The sequence below is a fragment of the Ornithorhynchus anatinus genome, chromosome 3, assembly GCF_004115215.2.
Source record: "Ornithorhynchus anatinus isolate Pmale09 chromosome 3, mOrnAna1.pri.v4, whole genome shotgun sequence".
NCBI lineage: Eukaryota > Metazoa > Chordata > Mammalia > Monotremata > Ornithorhynchidae > Ornithorhynchus > Ornithorhynchus anatinus.
In genome coordinates, this window is record NC_041730.1 from 128,648,813 (window position 1) to 128,671,829 (window position 23,017).

The 23,017-nt window shown below is 43.7% G+C and overlaps 1 protein-coding gene across 3 annotated transcripts in view; it reads left to right on the forward strand.

The window, feature by feature from the left end:
- The window catches only part of WDFY4 (WDFY family member 4), a 404,782-nt gene that overhangs the window by 113,421 nt on the left and 268,344 nt on the right, over positions 1–23,017 (forward strand). For all 3 annotated transcript variants that reach the window (XM_029060697.2, XM_029060700.2, XM_029060698.2), the window contains exons 24-33: positions 212–364; positions 1,076–1,149; positions 3,716–3,880; positions 6,349–6,440; positions 8,837–8,936; positions 13,249–13,454; positions 15,901–16,070; positions 18,510–18,635; positions 19,845–20,009; positions 22,189–22,389. In XM_029060697.2, coding sequence (XP_028916530.1) covers positions 212–364; positions 1,076–1,149; positions 3,716–3,880; positions 6,349–6,440; positions 8,837–8,936; positions 13,249–13,454; positions 15,901–16,070; positions 18,510–18,635; positions 19,845–20,009; positions 22,189–22,389 — 1,452 coding nt within the window. The remainder of the gene's footprint in view (positions 1–211; positions 365–1,075; positions 1,150–3,715; positions 3,881–6,348; positions 6,441–8,836; positions 8,937–13,248; positions 13,455–15,900; positions 16,071–18,509; positions 18,636–19,844; positions 20,010–22,188; positions 22,390–23,017) is intronic.

Genomic DNA, 23,017 nt, shown 5'->3' on the forward strand with positions numbered 1-23,017 from the left:
ACAGTAAGCTCTCAATAAATATGATTCACTGACTGACTGGTTGCTATTGACTAAGAGATATAGCATTTTAAGATTAGGTAAAATGACAGTCCACACATGAGATACTGGCTTCAAAAAATTGAAAGGAAGAGGGGTGAAATCAAAGAGGACCAAGGGCTTGGAGATACGGAAAGAGTTTTCAAGTATATGGGAGTTCTGTTTAAATTTTCAGATATTGGCATTTCTCTTGAAGAAGAAGATGGCACTCTTAAACAACAGGATTTTTCAGCTGTTACTTTCCATCACCGGCACCGCTGAACTAGGTTTTGAAACATCCATCGTCACAAATGTTGGTCTATTTCAACATGTCCTCTGCAATTTTGAGGTAACACCAAGTATTTCCTATTATTTAATGAATGTGAAAGTTATGGATGGACAGGGTGCTTCATTTCCAGAATTCTGTTTAAACGCGGCCACTTTTGTCTCTATAATCTTTGGCAAAGATGCAGGTTAATGATATCATTGGTTTCACCTTTTTAGCCAGAAATGGGTACGGCATTCAGTGAGCTGGAGGTGTGAGAAGTAGTACTCTGCACCTACTCTGGATTCTGAAGTTATTTATTATCTCAATCCTTTTTATTATCCAGTGGGTGACTGGACCGATCTGTATTGACTATTCATTGACTTGGCCTAATAAGGTGGAATGATAAGTATTTGTAAAATTATTTACAGGGAACCAAACTGAAACTTTGTCTATATTTGTTATTCTCATTGAATGCTTGACATTGTGCTTAGTTGGAAGTCTACCCCAGGTGACAGAAGATAGGGGTAGAAATCTCCTGATTTTTCCACATGGATTCCATCAGTTTTCCCTCCCACCCCCTCCATTTTTAGGACTGTTTTGCATTATTCTAGCTTTCAGTCCAGTAGGATACTTCTAACTTCATTTGGTGGTTGGGAATGAGCATAAATCATTGGATTTCAGATTTTCCAAAAAGGTGGATCTCACCCTAAAAGTTATTTCTGAAACTTGCTTTTTTAATGTCCCTAAAAATGGTTTTCTTTCCTTGAACATCTCTCTCGGTATATGTTTCAGCTCTGGATTAATGCACCGGAGAATCTGGATCTTGTGCTCTTTTCACACCTTGTAGAAATTCTGCGTTGTCCAAGGTAGGTGACCCTATCAGAAACACTGGGTTCTACATATTAGCTCTGGAATCTCAGGGCCAATAAGGATCTCAGGAAACTTTGATAATGTAGAGACATAAAATATTCCTCAAAAAGACAACAGGTCAAACTAAGGATTATTTGGAAACAGGGACTTGGTCAACACCACATGTTTGTGTTCTATAACATAGGCAAGATATCTTGTATCTGTCTGAGTTCAGCACAGTGCTTGGCACAAGCTCAGTATTTAACAAATCTTATTATTACTATTATTGTTATTATTGTTATTGTATACTAACACTAAATGTAAATGTGTAAACTCTTTTGAAGCTAGACTGCAGAATTCTTTTGAAGTTAGTCCACTAGACTGTAAACTCAACGTGGGCAGGGATCTGTCAACTAAGTCTGTTATATTGTACTCACCCAAGCACTTAATACAGTCCTTTGCACAAGGTAAGCGCTCAATAAATATGACTGATTGTGCTGCATGAAAATCATTCATATAGATTAATTTTATTCTGTTCATTTTACTGGTTAGAAGTAATGAACTTGTGGTGATGTTTTCACACCATGTCTAAGATTAGTGAGTGTCACCTGACATCGACCCAGAAGGCATGTCCAAGGGAAAGGGCCCGAACCTGGGAATCAGAGGATCTGGGTTCAAATCACTTACCTACTGCACAACCTTGAGGACCTCGGTTAATTTCTCTATTTTACAGATTTCCTCATCTGTAAAAGGAGGATAAAATGCTTCTTATCCCTTCTGCTCAGACTGTGAGTGCCATATGGGACAGAGATTGAGCCCAACCTGATTACCCCAGTGCTTAGCATAGTGCTTGGCACATAATAAGAACCTAAGAAATACCACTATCACTATTATTCGTCCCCTTTTTCTTCTAAAGGAAGTAGTACCTATTCTTGGAGATCTTTCCACATGGCTGCTGAGAAGCAGCTTGGCCTAGTGATAAACACAAATCTGGGAGTCAGGAGACTGGATTCTAACCCCAGTTCCACCACTTGCCTGATGTGTCACCTTGGACAAGTCACTTAATTTATCTGTGGCTCAGTTTCCTCATTTGTAAAATAGAGAGAAGAATATATCTGTCCCACCTCCTTAGGTTTAGGCAAGGAAGCAGCTTAATAATAATAGTAATAATAATAATGTTGGTATTTGTTAAGCGCTTACTATGTGCAGAGCACTGTTCTAAGCACTGGGGGAGATACAAGGTCATCAGTTCGTCCCACGTGAGGCTCACAGTTAATCCCCATTTTACAGATGAGGTAACTGAGGCACAGAGAAGTTAAGTGACTTGCCCACACTCACACAACTGACAAGTGGCAGAGCCAGGAGTCGAACTCATCACCTCTGACTCCGAAGCCCAGGCTCTTTCCACTGAGCCACGCAAAGGGCAGAGACTGTCTCTGTCTTACCGATTTGTACATTCCAAGCGCTTAGTACAGTGCTCTGCACATAGTAAGCGCTCAGTAAATACTACTGAATGAATGAATGAAAGAGTATGGGGCTGGGATCAGGAGGACCTGAGTTCTAATCCCAGGTCTATCAGTTGTCTGTTGCATGACCTTGGGCAAGTCACTTCCCAAGTCTCTGTGCCTTACTTTCCTCATCTGTAATATGGGGATTAAACCCTCCTCCCTCCTACTTAATCAGTCACTCATATCTACTGAGGGCATACTGTGCGCTGAACACTGTACTAAGCGCTTGGGAGAGTACAGTATAACAGTATTAGGAGATCCGTTCCTTGTTCACGAGCTTAGACTAGGAGCCTCATGTGGGACAGGAACTGTGCCTAATCTGATCATAACCCAGTAATTAGCTCACTGCTTGGCACATAGTAAATACTTAATAATAAATACCATTACAAAGAAATTAGGCTGTGAGGCCCCATTTTTGATAAGGTCTATCTCCAATCTGCCAATATTTTAGCTACCCCAATGTTTAGCACAACACCTTGCACATAGTCAGTACTTACAACTACTACAGTTATCCTTATATAGGGAGCACATTTGAATAATTGGGTACTACTATTAATGTAAAAAGAAGTAAGAAAAAATGACAGAATTCTTATTTTTCAATATTTTTTGCCTCTAAAATGTTCATTTTCTTTCACTCTGTGGTTTATGGAGGGTGAAGGGCAGACAGAAACCGGCTCGCTAAAGGAATCTTGCACTTTCAATGCCGTTAGGAAAGTGGTCATCAGAGATCACGTACACACTCCTCTCCGATGCCTTTGTTCTGAGTTCTACCAACATCAGTTTTCACTGATGAACAGATTTAAAAGTCAATAATTGGGTTTTTTGTTTGAACTCTCTAAAATGTGGCTGTTTCCGGGCTTGGGAGGAAAAGAGGGGAGGAGTGTCCCAGGGCAGACTTGAGTTTCTGATAATAGACACATATTCAATGGGTGTCTGACACTGTTTTGAGAGGCTGCCAAGACATCATCAGGAGTCAAAGGTACACGGAACAAACAGAGCTTGGAAACCTTTTTAGCAGAAATGCAAGAGATTTGGCTCTTTCCAGTAAATGTTTTTTCCCTTCTCCTTCTCTCAGCCGAGAAGCGGCCAGGAATGCTGAAGTGGCTCACCAGGTGCAGCTGGTTCCCAAACTGGTCTTCCTCTTCAACGATTCCAACCTCAGTCGCACTAGGGTCACCACCATCATCGCTATCCTGGGACACCTCCTGAAAGGCCATTTTAACACCCAGGACGTGCTGAGGTACTGTCCTAAAATCTAAGTATTCTTCGGTCCCGATTGTAAAGTAGAAACTCAAAAGCTGAGGTAATGATAATAATTGGGGTATCTGTTAAGCGCTTACCGTGTGACAGGCACTGTACAAAGTGCTGGGTGCGGGAGGCGTGAATACAAACAAATAGGGTTGGATACCATCCCTGTCGCATGGGGGCTCGGTCTCAATCCCCATTTGACAGATGATGTAACTGAGGCACTGAAAAGTGAAGTGACTTGTCCAAGGTCATACAGCAGACAAGCGGCAGAGCTGGGATTAGAACCCACGACTTTCTGACTTCCAGGTCCACACTCTATCCGCTCTGCCATGCTGCTGCTTCCTATCACTCCTCCCTTAGACTCATCTTCAAATCAACTGGGTAGGAGACAGTCGCTTGGAGTTTTCTTATGGTCGCTATTCAAGCGGCGTTATTGACTCCAGAGAAATTAATCACATCTCCTCAAGGAGGCCTTCCCCCAATATTTATTTTCACCACCCAACCTCTGCCAAATGTGAACTCCTCTCTAGACTGTAAACTCCTTGTGGGCAGGAATAGCACTTACCAATGCTATTATATTGTACTCCCCCAAGCACTTAATATAGTGCCCTCCATAAAACACTCAATAAATAGCATCGACTGATTGATTGATTCAGCACTTTCAAGTCACTTACACACTCGGATCCTTCCTTTCTGCCCCGTGAATCGCCAAGATCCACCCTTTCCCCTGCATCCAAACTGCTATCGTGCTGGTACAAGCTCTCATAATATCCCGACTGGATTACTGTGTCAGCCTCCTCTCAGATCTTCCTTCTTCCTCTCTCTCCCAACTCCAGGGTATTCTTCATTCTGCTGCACAGATCAACTTCCTACAGAAACACTCTGGGCATGTCACTCCCCTCCTCAGAAACCTCCAGTAGTTGCCTATCAACCTCCACACGAAACAAAAACTCCTCACTCTTAGCGTCAAAGCTCTCCATCCCCTCGGTCCCTCCTACCTCACCTCCCTTCTCTCCTTCTCCAGCCCACCCCGCAGACACTGTTCCTCTGCCGCCGCTAACCTCCTCACTGTGCCTCGTTCTTGCCTGTCCCACCGTCGACCCCTGACCCCATTCTTACCTCTGGCCCGGAACGCCCTCCCTCCTCACCTCCGCCAAGCTAACTCTCTTCCCCTCTTCAAAGCCCTACTGAGAGCTCACCTCCTCCAGGAGGTCTTCCCAGACTGAGCCCCCCTTTCCCACTTCTCCCCTCATCCTCCCCCCAACTCTCTGCTCTTCCCCTTCCTCTCCCCTCAGCACTGTGCTCATTTGCCCATTCGTATATATTATTTATTACCCTTTTTATTTTGTTAATGAGGTATATATCTCTCCTTGATTCTATTTATCTTGATGATGATGTCTTGTTTTTGTTTTGTTCTGTCGTGCTTTGCTGTCCGTCTCCCCCATTTAGACTGTGAGTCCGTCACTGGGGAGGGATTGTCTCTATCTGTTGCCGAATTGTGCATTCCAAACGCTTAGTACAGTGCTCTGCACATAGTAAGCGCTCAATAAATACTATTGAATGAATGACGTATCTTTATACCCTATAATTTACTTTAGTGTCTGACTCCACTGTTATATTGTAAACCCTTAGAGGGCAAGAATCATGTCTACTAATTTTTTGGTACTCTACCAATTGCTTAGTGTCAATCAATCAAAATAATCTATTGATCATTTACTGTATGTAGAGCACTGTATTAAGCACTTGGGAGAGTGCAGTACAACAGAGTTGGTAGACTTGTTTCCTACTCCCGAGGAGCTTAGAATCTAGGGAGTCAGTGCTCTGCCTACAGTAATTGCTTGAAATTACTTTTAGCTGGTTGAAGGAATGAAATCCTAGCAGACCATGATTGCGATCATCGGTTCTAAATAAACAAATGAATTTATCCCTAAAGAGATCCGATAGTTTCTCACTTTCTCCTTCAATCCTCAGAGATGTCATCTTTCATTCCAGAGGCAGTGTGGCCTACTGGAAAGAGCACAGAATGAGAGTCAGAACAAGTCACTGAACTTCTCAGTGCCTCAGTTCCTTCATCTGTAAAATGGGGATGAAATACCTGTTTTGCTTCCCCCTTAGTCGGTGTGATGGGGATAGTGCTGGACCTGATAATGCTATAGCTACCCCAACCCTTAATAGCAGGCTTAACACATAGCAAGCGCTTAACAAATACCACAATTATCATTTTTATTTTATTTTTATTGTTCCCCACTACATAGTGAGCATCGTTCCTCAGTAATTCCTCTAGATGCTTCATTTGCACCTGGCCTCCAATAGCTTTTGGATGAGGTAGAATCTTTGCTCACCCATAGAGCAGTCTTTACATTTGGTTCAAACTGTGCAGAAAACACTAATAAAATGCTCGAATGATGCAATAAAAATCCCGCATTTCTCACCTTCCTCTTTACCTCTGTTTCATCAAAGGATTGGATTATTTATCGTATATACTTTAAAACCATCCTCAGTGAATGAGAGAGAGATCATCTTGGATAGAATTGCAGACCCATCAGTAGAAGGTAAGAAGATCCTCGAGGTGTCATTCTGACCTGCTTTTAGTCTTTGCATCTGAGGATTTCCAAGTGCTTTACTAATACAGTCTTTCACAAAAACTCTAGAGACATTGTCACAATTTTAGAGGAAAAATGTCAGGGCAAAGAGATGTCAACTATTCTGGCAATTTTGGTTATCTGAGGTTATTCAGCATCTGTATAGGTGTGAGAAGTTCAGCGAATTGGCAAAGGTCATCTAATCCATCCCCTTAATTCCTGGGAACATTTTCTTAAGCTCCCCTTGGCAGCTAAACACCTACTCTACTGAAGCTCCCTGGTAAGGAAGTTCTCCTGACTCTCTACAGCTGAGAAATTCTCCTTGTTTTCTAGCCTGTTTGACCGATACAACTTAAACTCCCTTCCAGTCACAATCAATCAATTGTATTTATGAAGCGCTTATTGCGTGTAGAGCACGGTACTAAATGTTTGGGAGAGTACATATTTATACTTATGTGTATATCTCTAATTTATTCATATTGATGTCAGTGTCCCCCTCTAGACTGAAAACTTATTGTGGGCAGGGAATGTGTCTCTTTATTTTTATACTGTACTCTCGCCAAGCACCCCTCTCAGTGTTGCACCTAGAGTTTCCGGTACACTACCGGTCTCGGCTACGGGAGGGAGAGTCAATCAGAGGCCTACCCATTCTATTCCTAGCTTGGGCAGTGGCTAGCGAGTGGAAGACAATCTGCTACAAGTCAAAACTCACCCGTGCTGGGTAGCAGCGGTATGGGGGAGAGTCAAGGATGGAGACTTGTTTACTGCGTGGAAGGAAGCAGTGGTAAACCACTTCCAGATTTTTACCAAGAAAATTCTATGTATCCACTACCAGAATGATTGCAGGTGGAGAGCGGGGTGTTCTGGGAGAGATGCGTCTGCGGTATCACTATAGATTGGAAAGGACTAGATGGCATAAGACAAGGCAAGATTCTCCCAGGAGCACAGTATACTGCTTTGCACACACTAAGCATTCAGTAAATACAATTGAACGAATACAGTACAAAGAGTTGCTTAGATACCTTCCCCGCCAACCATTAGCTGGTTGATGCCCCTTGAAGATGTGGAGGAGCTAGCCACTATCTTTCTAGTCTTGAAAATGGACTGGAAACGGGAGTTCCCATGACCATCACCTGTATGATTTTGGTGTCTCAATTCATTCAGGGATGCGAGAACACCTATGCTAATGCAATTTCTATTTCCGGGATATTGAATTGGATACCAGAATCAAAGATTGAAACTTGCTGAATATCATTCATTCATTCATTCAATAGTATTTATTGAGCGCTTACTATGTGCAGAGCACTTTACTAAACGCTTGGAATGTAACAGATAGAGACAGGCCCTGCCCTTTGATGGGCTTACAGTCTAATCGGGGGAGGCAGACAGACAAGAACAATAGCAATAAATAGAATCAAGGGGATGAACATCTCATTAAGACAATAGCAAATAAATAGAATCTAGGTGATGTATATCTCAATAACAAAATAAATAGGGTAATGAAGATACATACAGTTGACTGGACGAGCACAGTGCTGAGGGGAGGGGAAGGGAGAGGGGGAGGAGCAGAGGGAAAGGCAAGAAAAGAGGGTTTAGCTGCAGAGAGGTGAAGGGGGGGTAGAGGGAGCAGAGGAAAAAGGGGAGCTCAGTCTGGGAAGGCCTCTCGGAGCAGGTGAGCTTTAAGTAGAGTTTTGAAGAGGGGAAGAGAATTAGTTTGGTGGAGGTGAGGAGGGAGGGCGTTCCGGGACCGCCGGAGGACGTGGCCCGGGGGTCGACGACGGGATAGGCGAGAACGGGGATGGTGAGGAGGTGGGCGGCAGAGGAGCGGAGCGTGCGGGGTGGGCGGTAGAAAGAGAGAAGGGAGGAGAGGTAGGAGGGGGCAAGGGGATGGAGAGCCTTTAAGCCTAGAGTGAGAAGTTTCTGTTTTGTGCGGAGGTCGATAGGCAACCACTGGAGGTTTTTAAGAAGGGGAGTGACATGCCCAGAGTGTTTCTGCAGGAAGATGAACTGGGCAGCGGAGTGAAGAATAGACTGGAGCGGGGTGAGAGAGGAGGAAGGGAGATCAGAGAGCAGGCTGAGACAATAATCTAGCCGGGATATTACGAGAGCCCGTAGCAGTAAGATAGCCGTTTGGGTGGAGAGGAAAGGGGAGATCTTGGCAATATTATAAAAGTGAGACCGGCAGGTTTTGGTGACGGATTGGATGTGTGGGGTGAACGAGAGAGCCGAGTCAAAGATATCAAACATATCAATGATATCAGCAAATCTCCCTTATTTTGGACAGCTAAATGCCCAATGGACAGGGAAGCTCACTGAAGGATGTGTTGCCTCTTGACTTTAGATTTTTCTCATTTTGATTTTCTTAGCCATCAGCCAAACATCTGGAAGAACAATCTGGCTAAGAAACCAGTTACTTGAGATGCTGCTCGATGTAATCTGCTCCAGTAATCTTCATCTGTCTTCAGGGTAAGTAGCCCCATTCACAGGGATTGGAAACATGGCTGATCCGCAGACGGAGCAGATTTAAAACCTTGTCCTTCACAAAATCACGCACACTTTGGAATCACTTCCCCATATTTTGTTTCTAGCTCGAGTGGCCCAACCAGCACCCCAAGAATTTGAGGTTGATCTGCCCTCAGAAATTCTGACATGGACAGAGAATTGCTAGGAATACTTCAATTCATAACTCAGCCCAAACAGAGCGTTGAGACCAATCAATGGTATTTACTGAGCACTTGTGTGCAGAGCACTATACTAAGTGCTTGGGAGAGTACGATATATCAGAGTTGTTAAACACATTCCCTGCCCACAGTGAGAAGCATCACGGCCTAATGAATAGAGCAAGGGCCTGGGAGTCAGAAGGACCCGGGTTCTAATCCCAGCTTTGCCCCTTGTCTGCTGTATAACCCTGGGCAAGTCACTTTACTTCTCTGCACCTCAGATACCTAGTCTGTAAAATAGGGGTTAAGACTGTGAGCGCCGCGGGTGGGACAGGCAGACAGAGACTGTATTCATTCATTCAATCATATTTATTGAGTGCTTACTGTGTGCAGAGCACTGTATTAAGCACTTGGTGTATCCAACCAGATTTGCCCCAGCATTTAGTACAGTGCCTGGCACATAGTAAGTGCTTAACAGATACCAAAAAAATTATCAATAATAAAAATAATCGTATTATTAATCATATTTATTACTTCCTGTGTCATTAACGAGCTTCCAGTCTAGAGCCATCAAGGCTTTAAGGAGACTGAACTATCTGGATGATTTTCTGGAATAGACATCCACCAAGAACATGTGTACACCACTTTATGGAATAAAAGATTCTTCCTCCAACTTTTCCTTGCCTCCCTCCAACCCCTTTTGCTTACCTTAGGACAACTGGCAGCTCCTCAGGGACATCAGTCCAGATTCCATTTTCTGCAGTGACCTTTACTTGAGACAACAAGGAGAGAAGAAAAACAAGCCTCCCACATTGCTCCTAATCAATTGTCAATTTTATCCAAAGGGGGAAACCCCAGCCTGCAGCTTGGGGAGTGAGATTTGATTTCCTCTGTTTGAGCAGCAGGGCTACAGATGTTCTTATTGGATAAAGTAGTGAGTCTCTCTCGAAGCCTGGGGCACTGTTGACTCTCTGACCTCCTCCATTTTAAAATTCACTTTCAAAGCATTAAGTGTTACAGTCCATCATCTAAGGTGAAAATTGATGCCCTATTTTTTTTTCAGTGTTCGAGTGTTAGTTATTTGGATCCCATTTGGGTTTATTTCAATTGGAGTGTCTAGACCATATTTTGTTACTGATATTTTGTTGAAAAAAGGACTTTAGTGCATGCATGTACATCTGTGTATATTTATGCATCTATATAAGCTGTGTATATTTGGTTATATGTAAATATGTTGTATATATATTTGCATATTGTAGTCAATAATCTATTCTGAAAGGCAAGATTGTCCAGTGGAGAGATCATGGGCCTGGTGGTTGATAAAAAACAATAATAATAATAATTAATTATGGTATTTGCTAAGCCCGTACTATGTGCCAGGCACTGTATTAAGTGCTGAGGTAGATACAAGCAAATCAGGTTGGATACAGTCCTTCCCACATGGGGCTCACAGTCTTAACCCCCATTTTGCAGACTAGGTACCTGAGGCACAGAGAAGTGAAGTGACTTGCCCAGGGTTAAACAACAGACAAGTAGTGGAGCTGGAATTGGAACCCATGACCTTCTGACTCCCAAGCTCATGCTCTATCCACTACGCCATGCTGCTTTCTCTGATTCTACCCCAAGGGCTACCACTTGGCTACTTTATGGCCTTAGGCAAGTCAGTTAACTGCTCTGTGCCCCAGTCTCCCCTTCTGTAAAATGGGAGTATTAGCAGTGTAGATTCTTATCTCAAAGGGATGTTGTGAGGATGAAATGAGATTATTGATATAAAGATTCTATAGTAATTTGCACCTTTTATCCACCTCTCAAACAAACAAGTGGATTTTGGAGCAAATTAAACCAAAGTGGTCTTTGGAAGTCCAAATGACTCAGATTAGCATATTTTGGGCACATAATCAGGAAGACTAATCCTCCGGAAAGGACACTAATGCTAGGAAAAGTCCAGGGAAAACGTAGAAGAGGCAGCCCGGCAGCTAGACGGTGAGAGACCGTAACAACGATAATGGAAGAACCATTAAAAAGATTGTGGATTATGGCAGAGGACAGAACGTTCTGGAGAAAGTCTATCCATGGAGTCGCTATGAATCGGCAATGACTCGATGACACTTGATAATATTAATAATAATAATCCACCTCTCCCTCAGCCCCACAGCACCTATGTGCATATCTAATGTATTCATTTGTATTAATATCTGTCTCCTGCTCTAGAGTGTAAGCTCACTGTGGGCAGGGAATGAGTCTACCCAATCCATTAGATTGTACACTACCAAACACTTAGTATGGTACTCTGCACACAGTAAGTGCTCAAATGCAATTGGTTGATTGATAATATTACTATTTATTAAGTGATTACTGTGGACAGAGTACAGTAAGAAGTGCTGGAAAAGAGCAAGCAAGTGGGAATTAAAGACCCTGTTCCTCAAGGAGCTCATAATCTATGAATGAAGGTGGAGGAGAGGACTGGAGACAGACACATCAGCATAAGAGACAAGCTAAAATGGCATAAGAGACAAGGACAAATACACAATATAAAGAAGACAAATGAAAGTGAGTAGAGGGTTGTGGCTGGAGGAGCAGAATTTCAGGTTCCCCATGATTCAGAGTCCACGGCATATCCAAAGCCACAGCGACGGCTGTTAGCCTCCCTGACGTTTTAAGGAGGCCTGTTGCTGCAGTGTGTTTTCTTTCCCGCCGTGGTGGAGAAAAGCAGGTAGGAATGGGGTCTCCTTGATGATGAAGAAGGGAGGCAGGACCGGTTCTCGGGGAGACAGCCTGGCTGTCGCACAGAGTGGGCTAGGAGCAGGCCCAGAGTTCCACAGCCATGGTGGAGGGCAGTTGGGCTCACTTAATTAGTTGAGAGCAACTGAGTTGGGTTGCAATGGGGCCTAGTGGAAAGATCACGGGCTTGGAAGTCAGAAGAGGTGGATTCTAATCCTGGCTCCACCACTTCTGTGCTGTGTGACCTTGGGCAGGGCACTTAACCTCTCTGTGCCTCAGTTACCTCAACTGTAAAATGTGGATTAAGACTGTGAGCCCCATGGGGGACAACCTGATTACCTTGTATCTAGCCAGTACAGTACCTGGCACATAGTAAGTGCTTAACAAATACCGTAATTATTATTTTTATTAAAGGTATACAGAGAATCCAGCCTGCTATTCTCAGGTGCTTCAACCAACTGGAGATGAAGAGGGTTCAAAGCAATACAATTCATTCATTCAATTAATTCATTCATATTAAGTGCTTACTGTGTGCAGAGCACTGTGCTAAACACTTGGGAAAGTACAACACAAAAAAAGAGTGACAATCCCTGCCCACAGGGAGTTCACAGACTAGAGGCTAGCATCAGCTTTCATACTCAGGCCAGCTAATCAGGTTGAACACAGTCCCTGTCCCATGTGAGGCTCTCAGTCTTAATCCCCATTTTAAAGATGAGGTAACTGAGGCCCAGAAAAGTGAAGTGACTTATCCAAAGTTACACAGCAGGCAAGTGGCAGAGCCGGGATTAGAAGCCAGGTCCTTCTGCCTCCAAGACCTGTGCTCTATCCACTAGATCACACTGTTTCATTTAAATATCTCCCTCAACAGCAGTGTGCCAAAAAGAAGACTGCGTAACAAGAGTTGGTAGACACTTTCCCTGTTCCACAGGGAGCTCACAGCAAAAGAGAACACAGCTTCTGTGTAATAATGATAATAACAGTGCTATTTGTTAAGCGCTTACTATGTGCCAAGCACTGTTCTAAACCCTGGGGACTGTTCTAAAAGCACAGTGTGGTCAGAACTGTGGTCCTACAATGGTCTTTTCAGATGCTCTTTCTCTCTCACAAGGAATGAGCCTGTTTGTTGTTATATTGTACTCGCCCAAATGCTTAGTATAGTGATTTGCACACAGTAGCGCTTAATAAATACGATTGAATTAATGAATAAATCTCTCGTGCGCACGCGCACATCCACACATACACATGAATTTCAGCATTGGTGATGACTTCTTAATCATTCAGGTCAATATCCACATCTAGATGCATATGCAAAAGTCTTTGCACAATTTGGGGGATACATAAATGTTTAAACATAACAATCCTTTTACCGGTATTAATAATTATTAACTCCCTCACAGGCCACAGGAAGAAACGTTTCTGACCCTGGGGCCCGACTGGTTCCTGTTATTCATACAGAGTCATCTGAACCCAACTACCATCGTTCTTGGAATGAAGCTACTGTTGTGTTTTTTGTATAACCCGGCGTTACGTGCCAGGTTTAAGGATGGGATGTCTGCTGGGTCATGGGTGGGGAACAGCGCCGCGGGAGTGGATATCTTGATGGGTATGTCTCCCTTTTCCCCATTTTTATGTTTCCATATTTGTGCTTATCAATAAGGACTTAATTTACCAAACAGACCGTGTTATATTGTATCCACTGAAAGTTTGATGAGCCATTTACTTACATAATTCCCCTCCCACAAAGTCCGACTCCCACTTCACCCCAATGAGGGAGAGAGGGGGTCCAAAGATGAATCGGTTATTAGCTGGAGCCTGCTGAGGATAGGCCTTTCTGTGGGACAGGTTACAGACTGAAGAATCCACCGGTCGGTTTAGCTCCTCAAAGGCAGGGGAAGCCAGCTACAGACTCTAATATATCGTCCTCTGCCAAGGCACAGTGTTTTGTGTTCAGTAAATATCACTGATTGATATCATGTATACTTGATTACGGTCCTCTAGACTGTAAGCCCATTGTGGGCAGGGAATATGTCTGTTATATCGTATGCTCCCAAGCGATCAGTACAGTAACTCCTCACCATTGGCTTTGAAGCACTCAATCTCCTTGTCCCCTCCTAACTCACCTCGCTACTCTGCTAATACAACCCAGCCCGCACACTTTGCTCCTCTAAGGCTTACCTTCTCACTGTACCTCCATCTTGTTTATGTCACTGCCGACTTCTCACGCACATTCTATGTTTGGACTGGAATACCCTCCTTCTTCATATCTGACAAACAATTACTCTCCCCACATTCAATGAGTACCAACGACACGTCTCCTCCAAGAGGCCTTCCTTGACTAAACCCTCATTTCCTCTTCTCACACTCCCTTCTGTCTTTATTCACTCCCTTTATTCACCACTCCCTCAGCCTAACAGCACTTAGGTACATTTATGTAATTTATTTATTTATATTAATGTCCATGTCCCCTTCTAGACGGTAAGCTCACTGTGGGCTGGGAATGTGTCTATTACTTTGTTATATTGTACTCTCCCAAGTGTCAGTACAGTACTCTGCATACAGTAAGCACTCAGTAAATGTGATTGACTTAGTGCTCTGCATAATGTAAGCAATAAATATGATTGATTGATAATTGAAGAGTCGCTTCCATGGGTGGCAAGCGACAGTAATCAGCCTGACCAACTCATGCTACTTTGACGTTCTAGGGCATTTGGGCCTTAAATCAATTTTGCATGTGAAATTGCACTGTAGTATACTCCTGTGTGCCCAATAGCTTTTTTTATGGTGTGGGTTAACTGCTTATTATATGTCGAGCACTATTCTAAGCAATGGGGAGAAACAAGTTGATCAGGTTAGATAAAGTCCTTGTCCCACATAGAGCTCACAGCCTAAATTAATTAATAATATTAATCATTATTATTATTATTATTGTATTTGCTAAGAGCTTACTATGTGCCAGGCACTGTACTAAACGCTGGGGTGGGTACAAGCAAATTGGGTTGGATACGGTCCCTGTCTTACATGGGGCTCACAGTCTCAATCCCCATTTTCTAGATGAGGTGACTGAGGCACGGAGAAGTGAAGTGATTTGTCCAAAGTCTCATAGCAGACAAGTGACAAAGCCAGAATTAGAACCCATGACCCTCTGATTCCCAGGCCTGTGCTCTATCCATTACTGAGGCACAGAGAATTTAAGTGATTTGCCCAAGGCCACATAGCTGGCAAGTGGAGGAGCTGGGATTAGAATCCAGGTCCTCTGGCTCCCAGGCCCCGGTGGGAACATGACAGGCTGGGATGAAGGTGTGTGTAATGAATAACTACTTGCACCAGACAAAATATGGAAAATGGGGATTAAGACTGTGAGCCCCACGTAGGACATCCTGATCACCTTGTATCCCCCCTGCACTTAGAACAGTGCTTTGCCCATAGTAAGCGCTTAACAAGTACCACCATTATTATTATTATTATTATTAATGTCTTTCCTCTGGTTCTTGATCCTGTCCTTATCTGTCCTTCTTTATGGGAGACTCAATCATTCATTCATTCAGTTGTATTTATTGAGCTCTTACTGCATGCAGAGCACTCTACTAAGCTCTTGGAAAGTACAGTTCGGCAACAAATAGACACAATCCCTACCCAACAGTGGGCTCACAGTCTAGAAGATCATCATCATCGTCATCCTCATCCGTTCACGGTGTTGAAATCTCACGGGTTGTATAACTCTTTGCTCTGGCACTCTTTTTTTTTGTTTGTTTGTTTTAAATGATATAGCGCTTACTATATGCCAGACTCTACTTTCCTCAGCACTGACTGTATCGAATGCAACACGTCCTTGAGGGTAATATATCATCGATAATAGACCATAAGCTTCTTGAGGGCAGGGAGTGCGTCTACTAACTTAATCATATTGTACTTTCCCGAGAGCTTAGAACAGTGTTCTACACACAGTAAGTGCTCAATAAACACCACTGCTTGCCTGATTGATTGATTACTAGTTGTAAACCCGCTGACTGATTCTGATGCCTCTCTCTATTATCTCTGCTGGTCGACAGATAATATAAAAAGTCGGTGTCCGCTGGCTGATCCCGGCTCCTGCCTGATTTCTGGGTTCCGACCGCTGCACATGTTTTTGGCTCATCATATCAATATTCCCGAAGTCTACTTTCTTGTGTCCGGCTTGTTCCTGCAGACCCCGCTGACTGAAATCCCCGGAGAAACTGAAGTGAGTATCTCGGAAAGCTGGGATTATGACATTCATTTATTGATTCATTGAAGCGTATTTATTTATAATGATGGTATTTGTTAAGAGTTTACTACGTGCCAAGTACTGTTCTAAGTGCTGGGGGAGATGCAAGGTTAGCAGGTTGTCGCAAGTGGGGCTCATAGTCTTAACCCCCATTTTACAGATGAGGTAACTGAGGCACAGAGAAGTTAAGTGACTTGCCCAAAGTCACACTGTTAACAAGTGGCTAGACTTTGAGCCCATTGTTGGGTAGGGATTGTCCCTATCTATTGCTGAATTGTACTTTCCAAGTGCTTAGTACAGTGCTCTGCACACAGTAAATGCTCAATAAATACAATTGAATGAATGAAGTGGCGGAGTCAGGATTAGAACACATGACCTCTGACTCCCAAGCCCTTGCTCTTTCCACTAAGCCATGCTGCTTTATTGAACACTTACTGTGTGCAGAGCATGGTACTAAGCACTTGGGAGAATACAAATATAGACACATTCCCTGCCCTCAGTGAGTTGTCACAATTCCCTTGGTTTACCAACTCTGTTACATCATACTCTCTGAACCCATTAGCATAGTCTTCTGCACACAGTAAGCACCCAATAAACACCATCAATTAATCGATCAATTGCTTAGGATGCTAAAGGAGAAAGAGAGGGATAAGTCCTTCTAGTTAAACTTTGACCCCAAAGTTTCATTTCTACAGAAACCCCAGATCCCAAGGGGAAACAGCATGGCTAGCGAAAAGAAAACACTATTTTGGGAGTCCGGAGACTTGGGTTCTAATCTCAGTTTGCCACTTATCTGCTGTGTGACTGTGGACAAGTCATTTAACTTCTCTGTGCCTTATTTTCCTCATCCAAAAGGGGGATTAAATACTTGTTCTCCCTCCCCTTTGGACTGTGAACTCCATAAGGAAGAAGAATTCTGTTTGATCTGCTTGTGTTGTATCTAATCCAGCACTTAGCACTTTGCTTGGCACATAGTAAGAGCTTCACAAGTCAACCATATTTACTGAGTACTTATTGTGGACAGAGCACTGTACTAAGCCCTTGGGAAACTCAAATATAACCGTGTTGGTAGACGTGTTCCCTGAAATTACTGTAATTATTATGATCATTTTTCCTCTACTTCCAATTGACCAAGTTCCCTATGGCTCATGCTGGTCTTTAAGCACCAGAATGAGTATGAAAAATCATGTCTGGAGCTTGTGTTTCAGATATTCTCATGCCAAAGATGGTGAGACTGTATGTGGCCCTTGGTTTCCTCTCTGACCAACCAGGAACAGCGTGGCTCAGTGGAAAGAGCATGGGCTTTGGAGTCAGAGGTCATGGGTTCAAATCCCGGCTCGGCCATTTGTCAGCTGTGTGACTTTGGGCAAGTCACTTAACTTCTCGGTGCCTCAGTTACCTCATCTGTAAAATGGGGATTAAGACTGTGAGCCCCACGTGGGACAACCTGATTCCCTTGTGTCTACCCCAGCGCTTAGAACAGTGCTCGGCACATAGTAAGCGCTTAACAAATACCAACTTTAGGCCAGATCTGGCCCCAGCTCTGAGGATTTGGAAGGATGGGAAGGGTTTCTCGGGAGCATTCTGCACACTCTAGACAGTGAGCTTCTCGTAGGGAGGGAATCTATATTCTCTCTTGCAGTGTACTCTCCCAAGTGCTTAGTACAGTGCTCTGTACACAGGAAGCGCTCAATAAAAACCAAGCGATTGAATGACTCTTCTGTAAGGATGATGGGGCAGTTTGGTCTGAGGCTTGACTCAATATGGACCTGAACCCCTTGAAAGTATCTGAGGTCATCCTTCCTTGAGAAGCTTTGAGAAGCAGCATGGCCTAATGGATAGAACACCGGCCTGAGAGTCAGAGGGAACTGGCTTCTGATCCCAGCTCTGCCACTTGTCTGCTGTGTGACCTTGGGCAAGTCACTCAACTTCTTAGTGTCTCAGTTACCTCATCTGTAAAATAGGAATTGAGGCTGTGACCCCCAACGTGGGAAAGGGACTGTGAGCAACCTGATTTGCTTGTACCCAACCCCGTGCTTAGTACAGTCCCTGGCACATAATAAGTGCTTAACAAATACCACAAATATTATTACTATCATTATTATTTATTCCATTGGAGTGCCTACCCACAAGAGCAGACTCTCAGGGAAAACCTTCTACCCTCCGTGTCAAAGGTAAGTGGGTTAACTGGAACTTTGGCCTGCAGAAAGCAAAATAACCCCTCACCAGCCATGTGCAGACCTTGGCAAAGAATTGTGACCAGATCTTGCCCTGTGGACATCCACCATCAGGAACCATCGCTATGGGGGCAATATCACGGTTGCCCCTCAGAAGTTTGAAAGCAGCTTCTAAGAATGCCTTCCCATTGTGTGAGCTGTATAAGATGCCTTTAACGATCTCTCCTCTTTCTTCCAGGCCAATCTGGATTGCAAGTTACAGTGGCTACTGCAGAACCACCACACAGACAATGTCCACACGTACGGGCTATGCCCGGAAGGTGCCTTGCTGTTACTGGAGATGGTTAAAGTCACAATAAACCAGGTGAGATCCTGATGCCTATTCCAATTATTTAGGGTTATTTTGACTTGGGTCATAGTTTCCCAAACTTTAGAATTTGTAATCTATCTGGACTCTTACTGAAGCTCAGATCTCCCACTTCCTCTGTGCTGTTACTAAGCCATTACCTCCCTGAGGAGCATTATAGCTTAGTGGATAGAGCACGGGCCTGGGAGTCAGAAGGAAATGGATCTGTCCCCGGCTTTGCCTCGTGTCTGTTATGTGACCTTGGACAAGTCACTTCACTTCCCTGGGCCTCAGTTACCTCATCTGTAAAATGGGGAATGAGACTGTGAACCCCACATGGGACAGGGAGTGTGTCCAACCCGATTTGTTTGTATCTACCCCAGTTCTTGGCACATAGTAAGTTCTTAACAAATATGGAAGAAATTCTAATTATTTACCTGCCATCACTAGGCTCTTTTCCTGAGTCCTGCCTAAGAATTTGTAAATGCTGGATGGTAGCCCTGCATGACAGAATGGGATTTCCTAACTCCTCCTAGACTATAAGGGGAGTGGTGATGTCTACCAACTGAATTGTATGCTCCAAAGCCATATGTACAGTGTTCTGCACACAGCAAATTCTCAAAACCACTGATGAACTGATTTTTAGAAACTTGAACAGACGTATTCCAGTGGAACTCCCTTTTTCTGGCGGTTGATCATATGGAAATGAATTAGCTTATCACAGAGTCAGTAATAAGAAGTACAATCTGCCCCTGTGTAGGAGAAGAATGGGCTGTAGGGATGCCTGAGCAGAGGTAGAGGGCAAAGAAGTCACTATCCCCTTTGAACACAGCTCAAAGATATCCATGGTGCCTTGAAAAATGGATTCACCCAACGAAGAGCGTGGACTGAGGTACCCAAAGGGGAGGGCAGCTGATGCCTACTTCTGGAGATTGTGCCAGCAGAATAGCTGCCCTCAGGGTCACTCAAATTAGTACATGATCTATGACAGTGATCAGTGGTGGTCTAATGGAAAGAGCACAACATTAGGTTCCAGGAGATCTGGGTTCTAATTTCATCTCCACTACCTACCAGCTGTATTACCTCAGGTAAATCCTTTGGCTCTTCTGCCTATCCTCTAGGCTTTGCTCCTTCCCCATTATATTGCAATAGATGAGCAAATGTGTGCTGATTTGCACCCCCAATTTTTGACTGTTTTTGTGTTTTATGTGTGTTGTTGGTGTGTAGCCCTTCACAGGTTCTGGCGATGACTCCTGGAAAGTCACCTACCCTGGCAATGTGATGCAGTTCCTTTGCCTGATATATCACAGCTACCCTCAGGACCCCATGTGGGGCTCTTTAGAGTTTCTCCAGACTTTGGCTGCAGTTATCTTCCCTTCAGGAACCCAAAAGGTAGGCGTGGGGTGACTAAGCACAAACATGCTTAACTCCCAAATATCTTGAGCATAAAAGGGATGTTTTCAAGTAAATGTTTTCTGCTTTGAAGAAAAGTAGCATTAATGAAAAGCTTTAAAACCTGTTATGCTTGTTCGGGGGTGGGGGGGGGGGCGGGGGGGAGGGAATAGGGTATTTTTTTATGGTATTTGGTAATCATTTACTACGTGCCAGGCACTCTACTAAGTCCTGGGGTAGATACAAGTTATTCAGGTCGGACACAGTCCCCGTCCCACATTGAACTCACAGTCTTAATCCCCATTTTATAGATGAGGTAGCTGAGGCACAGAGAAGTGAAGTGACTTTCCTGAGTTCACACAGCAAACAAGTGGTGGAGATGGGATTAGAACCCAGTCCTTTTGACTTTCAGACTCTATCCACTAAGCCATTCTGCTTCTCTATAGTATGTCGTTCTATCTAGGGGTTAGATTAAATGGACCTTCCAGTCCCTTTAAGTCCCACAATTCTGTACTTTAACAAATTGATTTGAACCTTGACAACTGGAAATCTGATGGTTGATCAAACCCAAGCAGAACTCGGGATTGAATTTTCATAATTACAACAAATCCAAGCAGAATTTTCCCATTCTGACTTGGAGTACTTTTCACATTGGCCCCTATCTCAGAAGACAAATGCTAGTTCAATTTGGGTATACTTAGCCAGAGTGTGAAGTGTCATCATTCTTGAGACTGTACTGTTTACCTATCAGTAAAAAAGTACGGCAAGGAGACGGAGAGAGTAGTATATTGATTGTGACCCAATTTTCTGTATTCATGGCTGGGTGGGCAGGGACTACGAGCCCAGAAGGGGTGTCTGGGTGGAAGAACATGGGATATTTTTGAGGGTTTGATTAGAGAAGCAGCGTGGCTCAGTGGAAGGAGCACGGGCTTTGGAGTCAGAGGTAATGGGTTCGAATCCCAGCTCGGCCACTTGTCAGCTGTGTGACTTTGGGCAAGTCATTTAACTTCTCGGTGCCTCAGTTACCTCATCTGTAAAATGGGGATTGAGACTGTGAGCCCCACGTGAGACAACCTGATTCCCCTGTGTCTACCCCAGCGCTTAGAACAGTGCTCGGCACGTAGTAAGCGCTTAACAAATACCAACATTATTATTATTAACCAGATACGGGCTAGAAAGCATGGCTAAATACAAGAATCAAGAGTCTTCTGTACTGTTCTCAGAGAAGAAAAAGGAGGAGGGGCTGAAGTGGATGTGAGACTCATTGGGGCTGAAGTGAAGAGTAGGAGGAGAGACCAGATGAAAATCTTTGCCGGATCTGGTGCAGAAAACAGTTATTAGAATGGGGGCAAGATGAGAGACAAAGCTGGAGACAAAGAAAAGTGCTGAGGATAGTTCAACTGGGGGGGATATTTATTGTTCTCCCGCCTGTGGCACACATGTTTTACTCAACTGAAGTCCAATGCACTTGAAATGTGGGTCAGAAATAACATACCCCAGAACTCCCTAGTGTTCTAATGAGAAGGTTTTGGCCATACTTAATAAAAAATTTCCAAACCACCTCTGTCCAGTCAAGGATTCCACACATGAATTAATAAAGTCTCATTGTCTTCTAGGTAATTCATTAATTGAAGATTAATTAAGCTTACAAATTAATGTTTTGGATCTAGTGAGGCATTGAGAATGCAAGGGACTCAAATAAGGAAGTCCTACCCTGGTCATTCTGACAGCCTTAAAAGTCCTGATTTTAGGGACAGCGTGGCCTAATGGCAAAGAGCATGGGCTTGGGAGTCAGAGGATCCAGGTTCTGTTCTAATTGAACCTTGGGCAAGTCACTCAACTTCTCTGTCGCTCAGTTTTCTCATCTGAAAAATAGGGATTCAATGCCTATTCTATCTCCTACTTAGATTTTGAGCCCCTTGTGAGATAGGGACTATGCCTGAGTTGCTTATCTTGTGTCTATCCCGGTACTTGGAACATGGCTTGGCACATAGTAAACATTTATCAAATACAGTAATAATAATAATAATTATAATAATGAGGAGGAAGAGTATAATAATAATATTCTGTTCATTATTCTAACCCCAAAACTGTGACTTCATTCACATCCTTGCAGATAAAGGGGAATCCCTTCACCCCATGATGATCTGATCCTGCCATTTTGTTTTTTTCTCCCTAGGGAGTAAGTGAAAACTTGGGTGCTATGGACCACCCAGTAATTGCAACTGAAGATGGGAGCTGCACTGGACCCCCAGCGGGACTCCCAACAGTACACCCTGCCCGGAAGCAAGTTTGTGACTTTATCCGAATCCTTCTGATGGAGATTTTGATCAGCACCCCAATGCAAAAACAATGGCATCCTTTGGAATTCCTTCTTGAGGTCAGGCCTGGAAGTGGGTTCATTCATTCATTCAGTCATATTTACTGAGCACTTACTGTGTGCAGAGTACCTTAGTAAGAGCTTGGAAAGTACAAAACGATAGACACATTCCCTGCCCACAACGTGCTTACAGTCTAAAGGGGAGATAATCAGTGGGACATAGTCCCTTTCCTATATGAGGCTCACAGTCTCAATCTCCATTTTCCAGATGAGGTAACTAAGGCACAGAAAAGTGAAGTGACTTACCCAGAGTCACATGGCAGACAAGTGGCAGAGCGGGAATTAGAACCCATGACCTTCTGACTCCCAGGCCGATGCTGGTTTATCTTTCATCTCGCTGGAGAGTGAATGCTGTATCTTAGACAAACAAGTCAGTGCAGTCATAGGGATGAATCAAATAGATCTAGGGAGTATGGGTAGGGAGAATGAGGTAAATAAAGGAGGATGAGATTTCCAGGAAGGGAGGAATATTGGCCAATAGGAAGTGCTTAATAAATATCAATTATTAGATCACTTAATCTTATTTGAGTGCTTACCGTGTGGAGAGAACTGTATTAAGCACTTAGGAGAGTATAATATAACAACATAACAAACACATTAATTGCCCACAATGAGCTCAGAGTCTAGA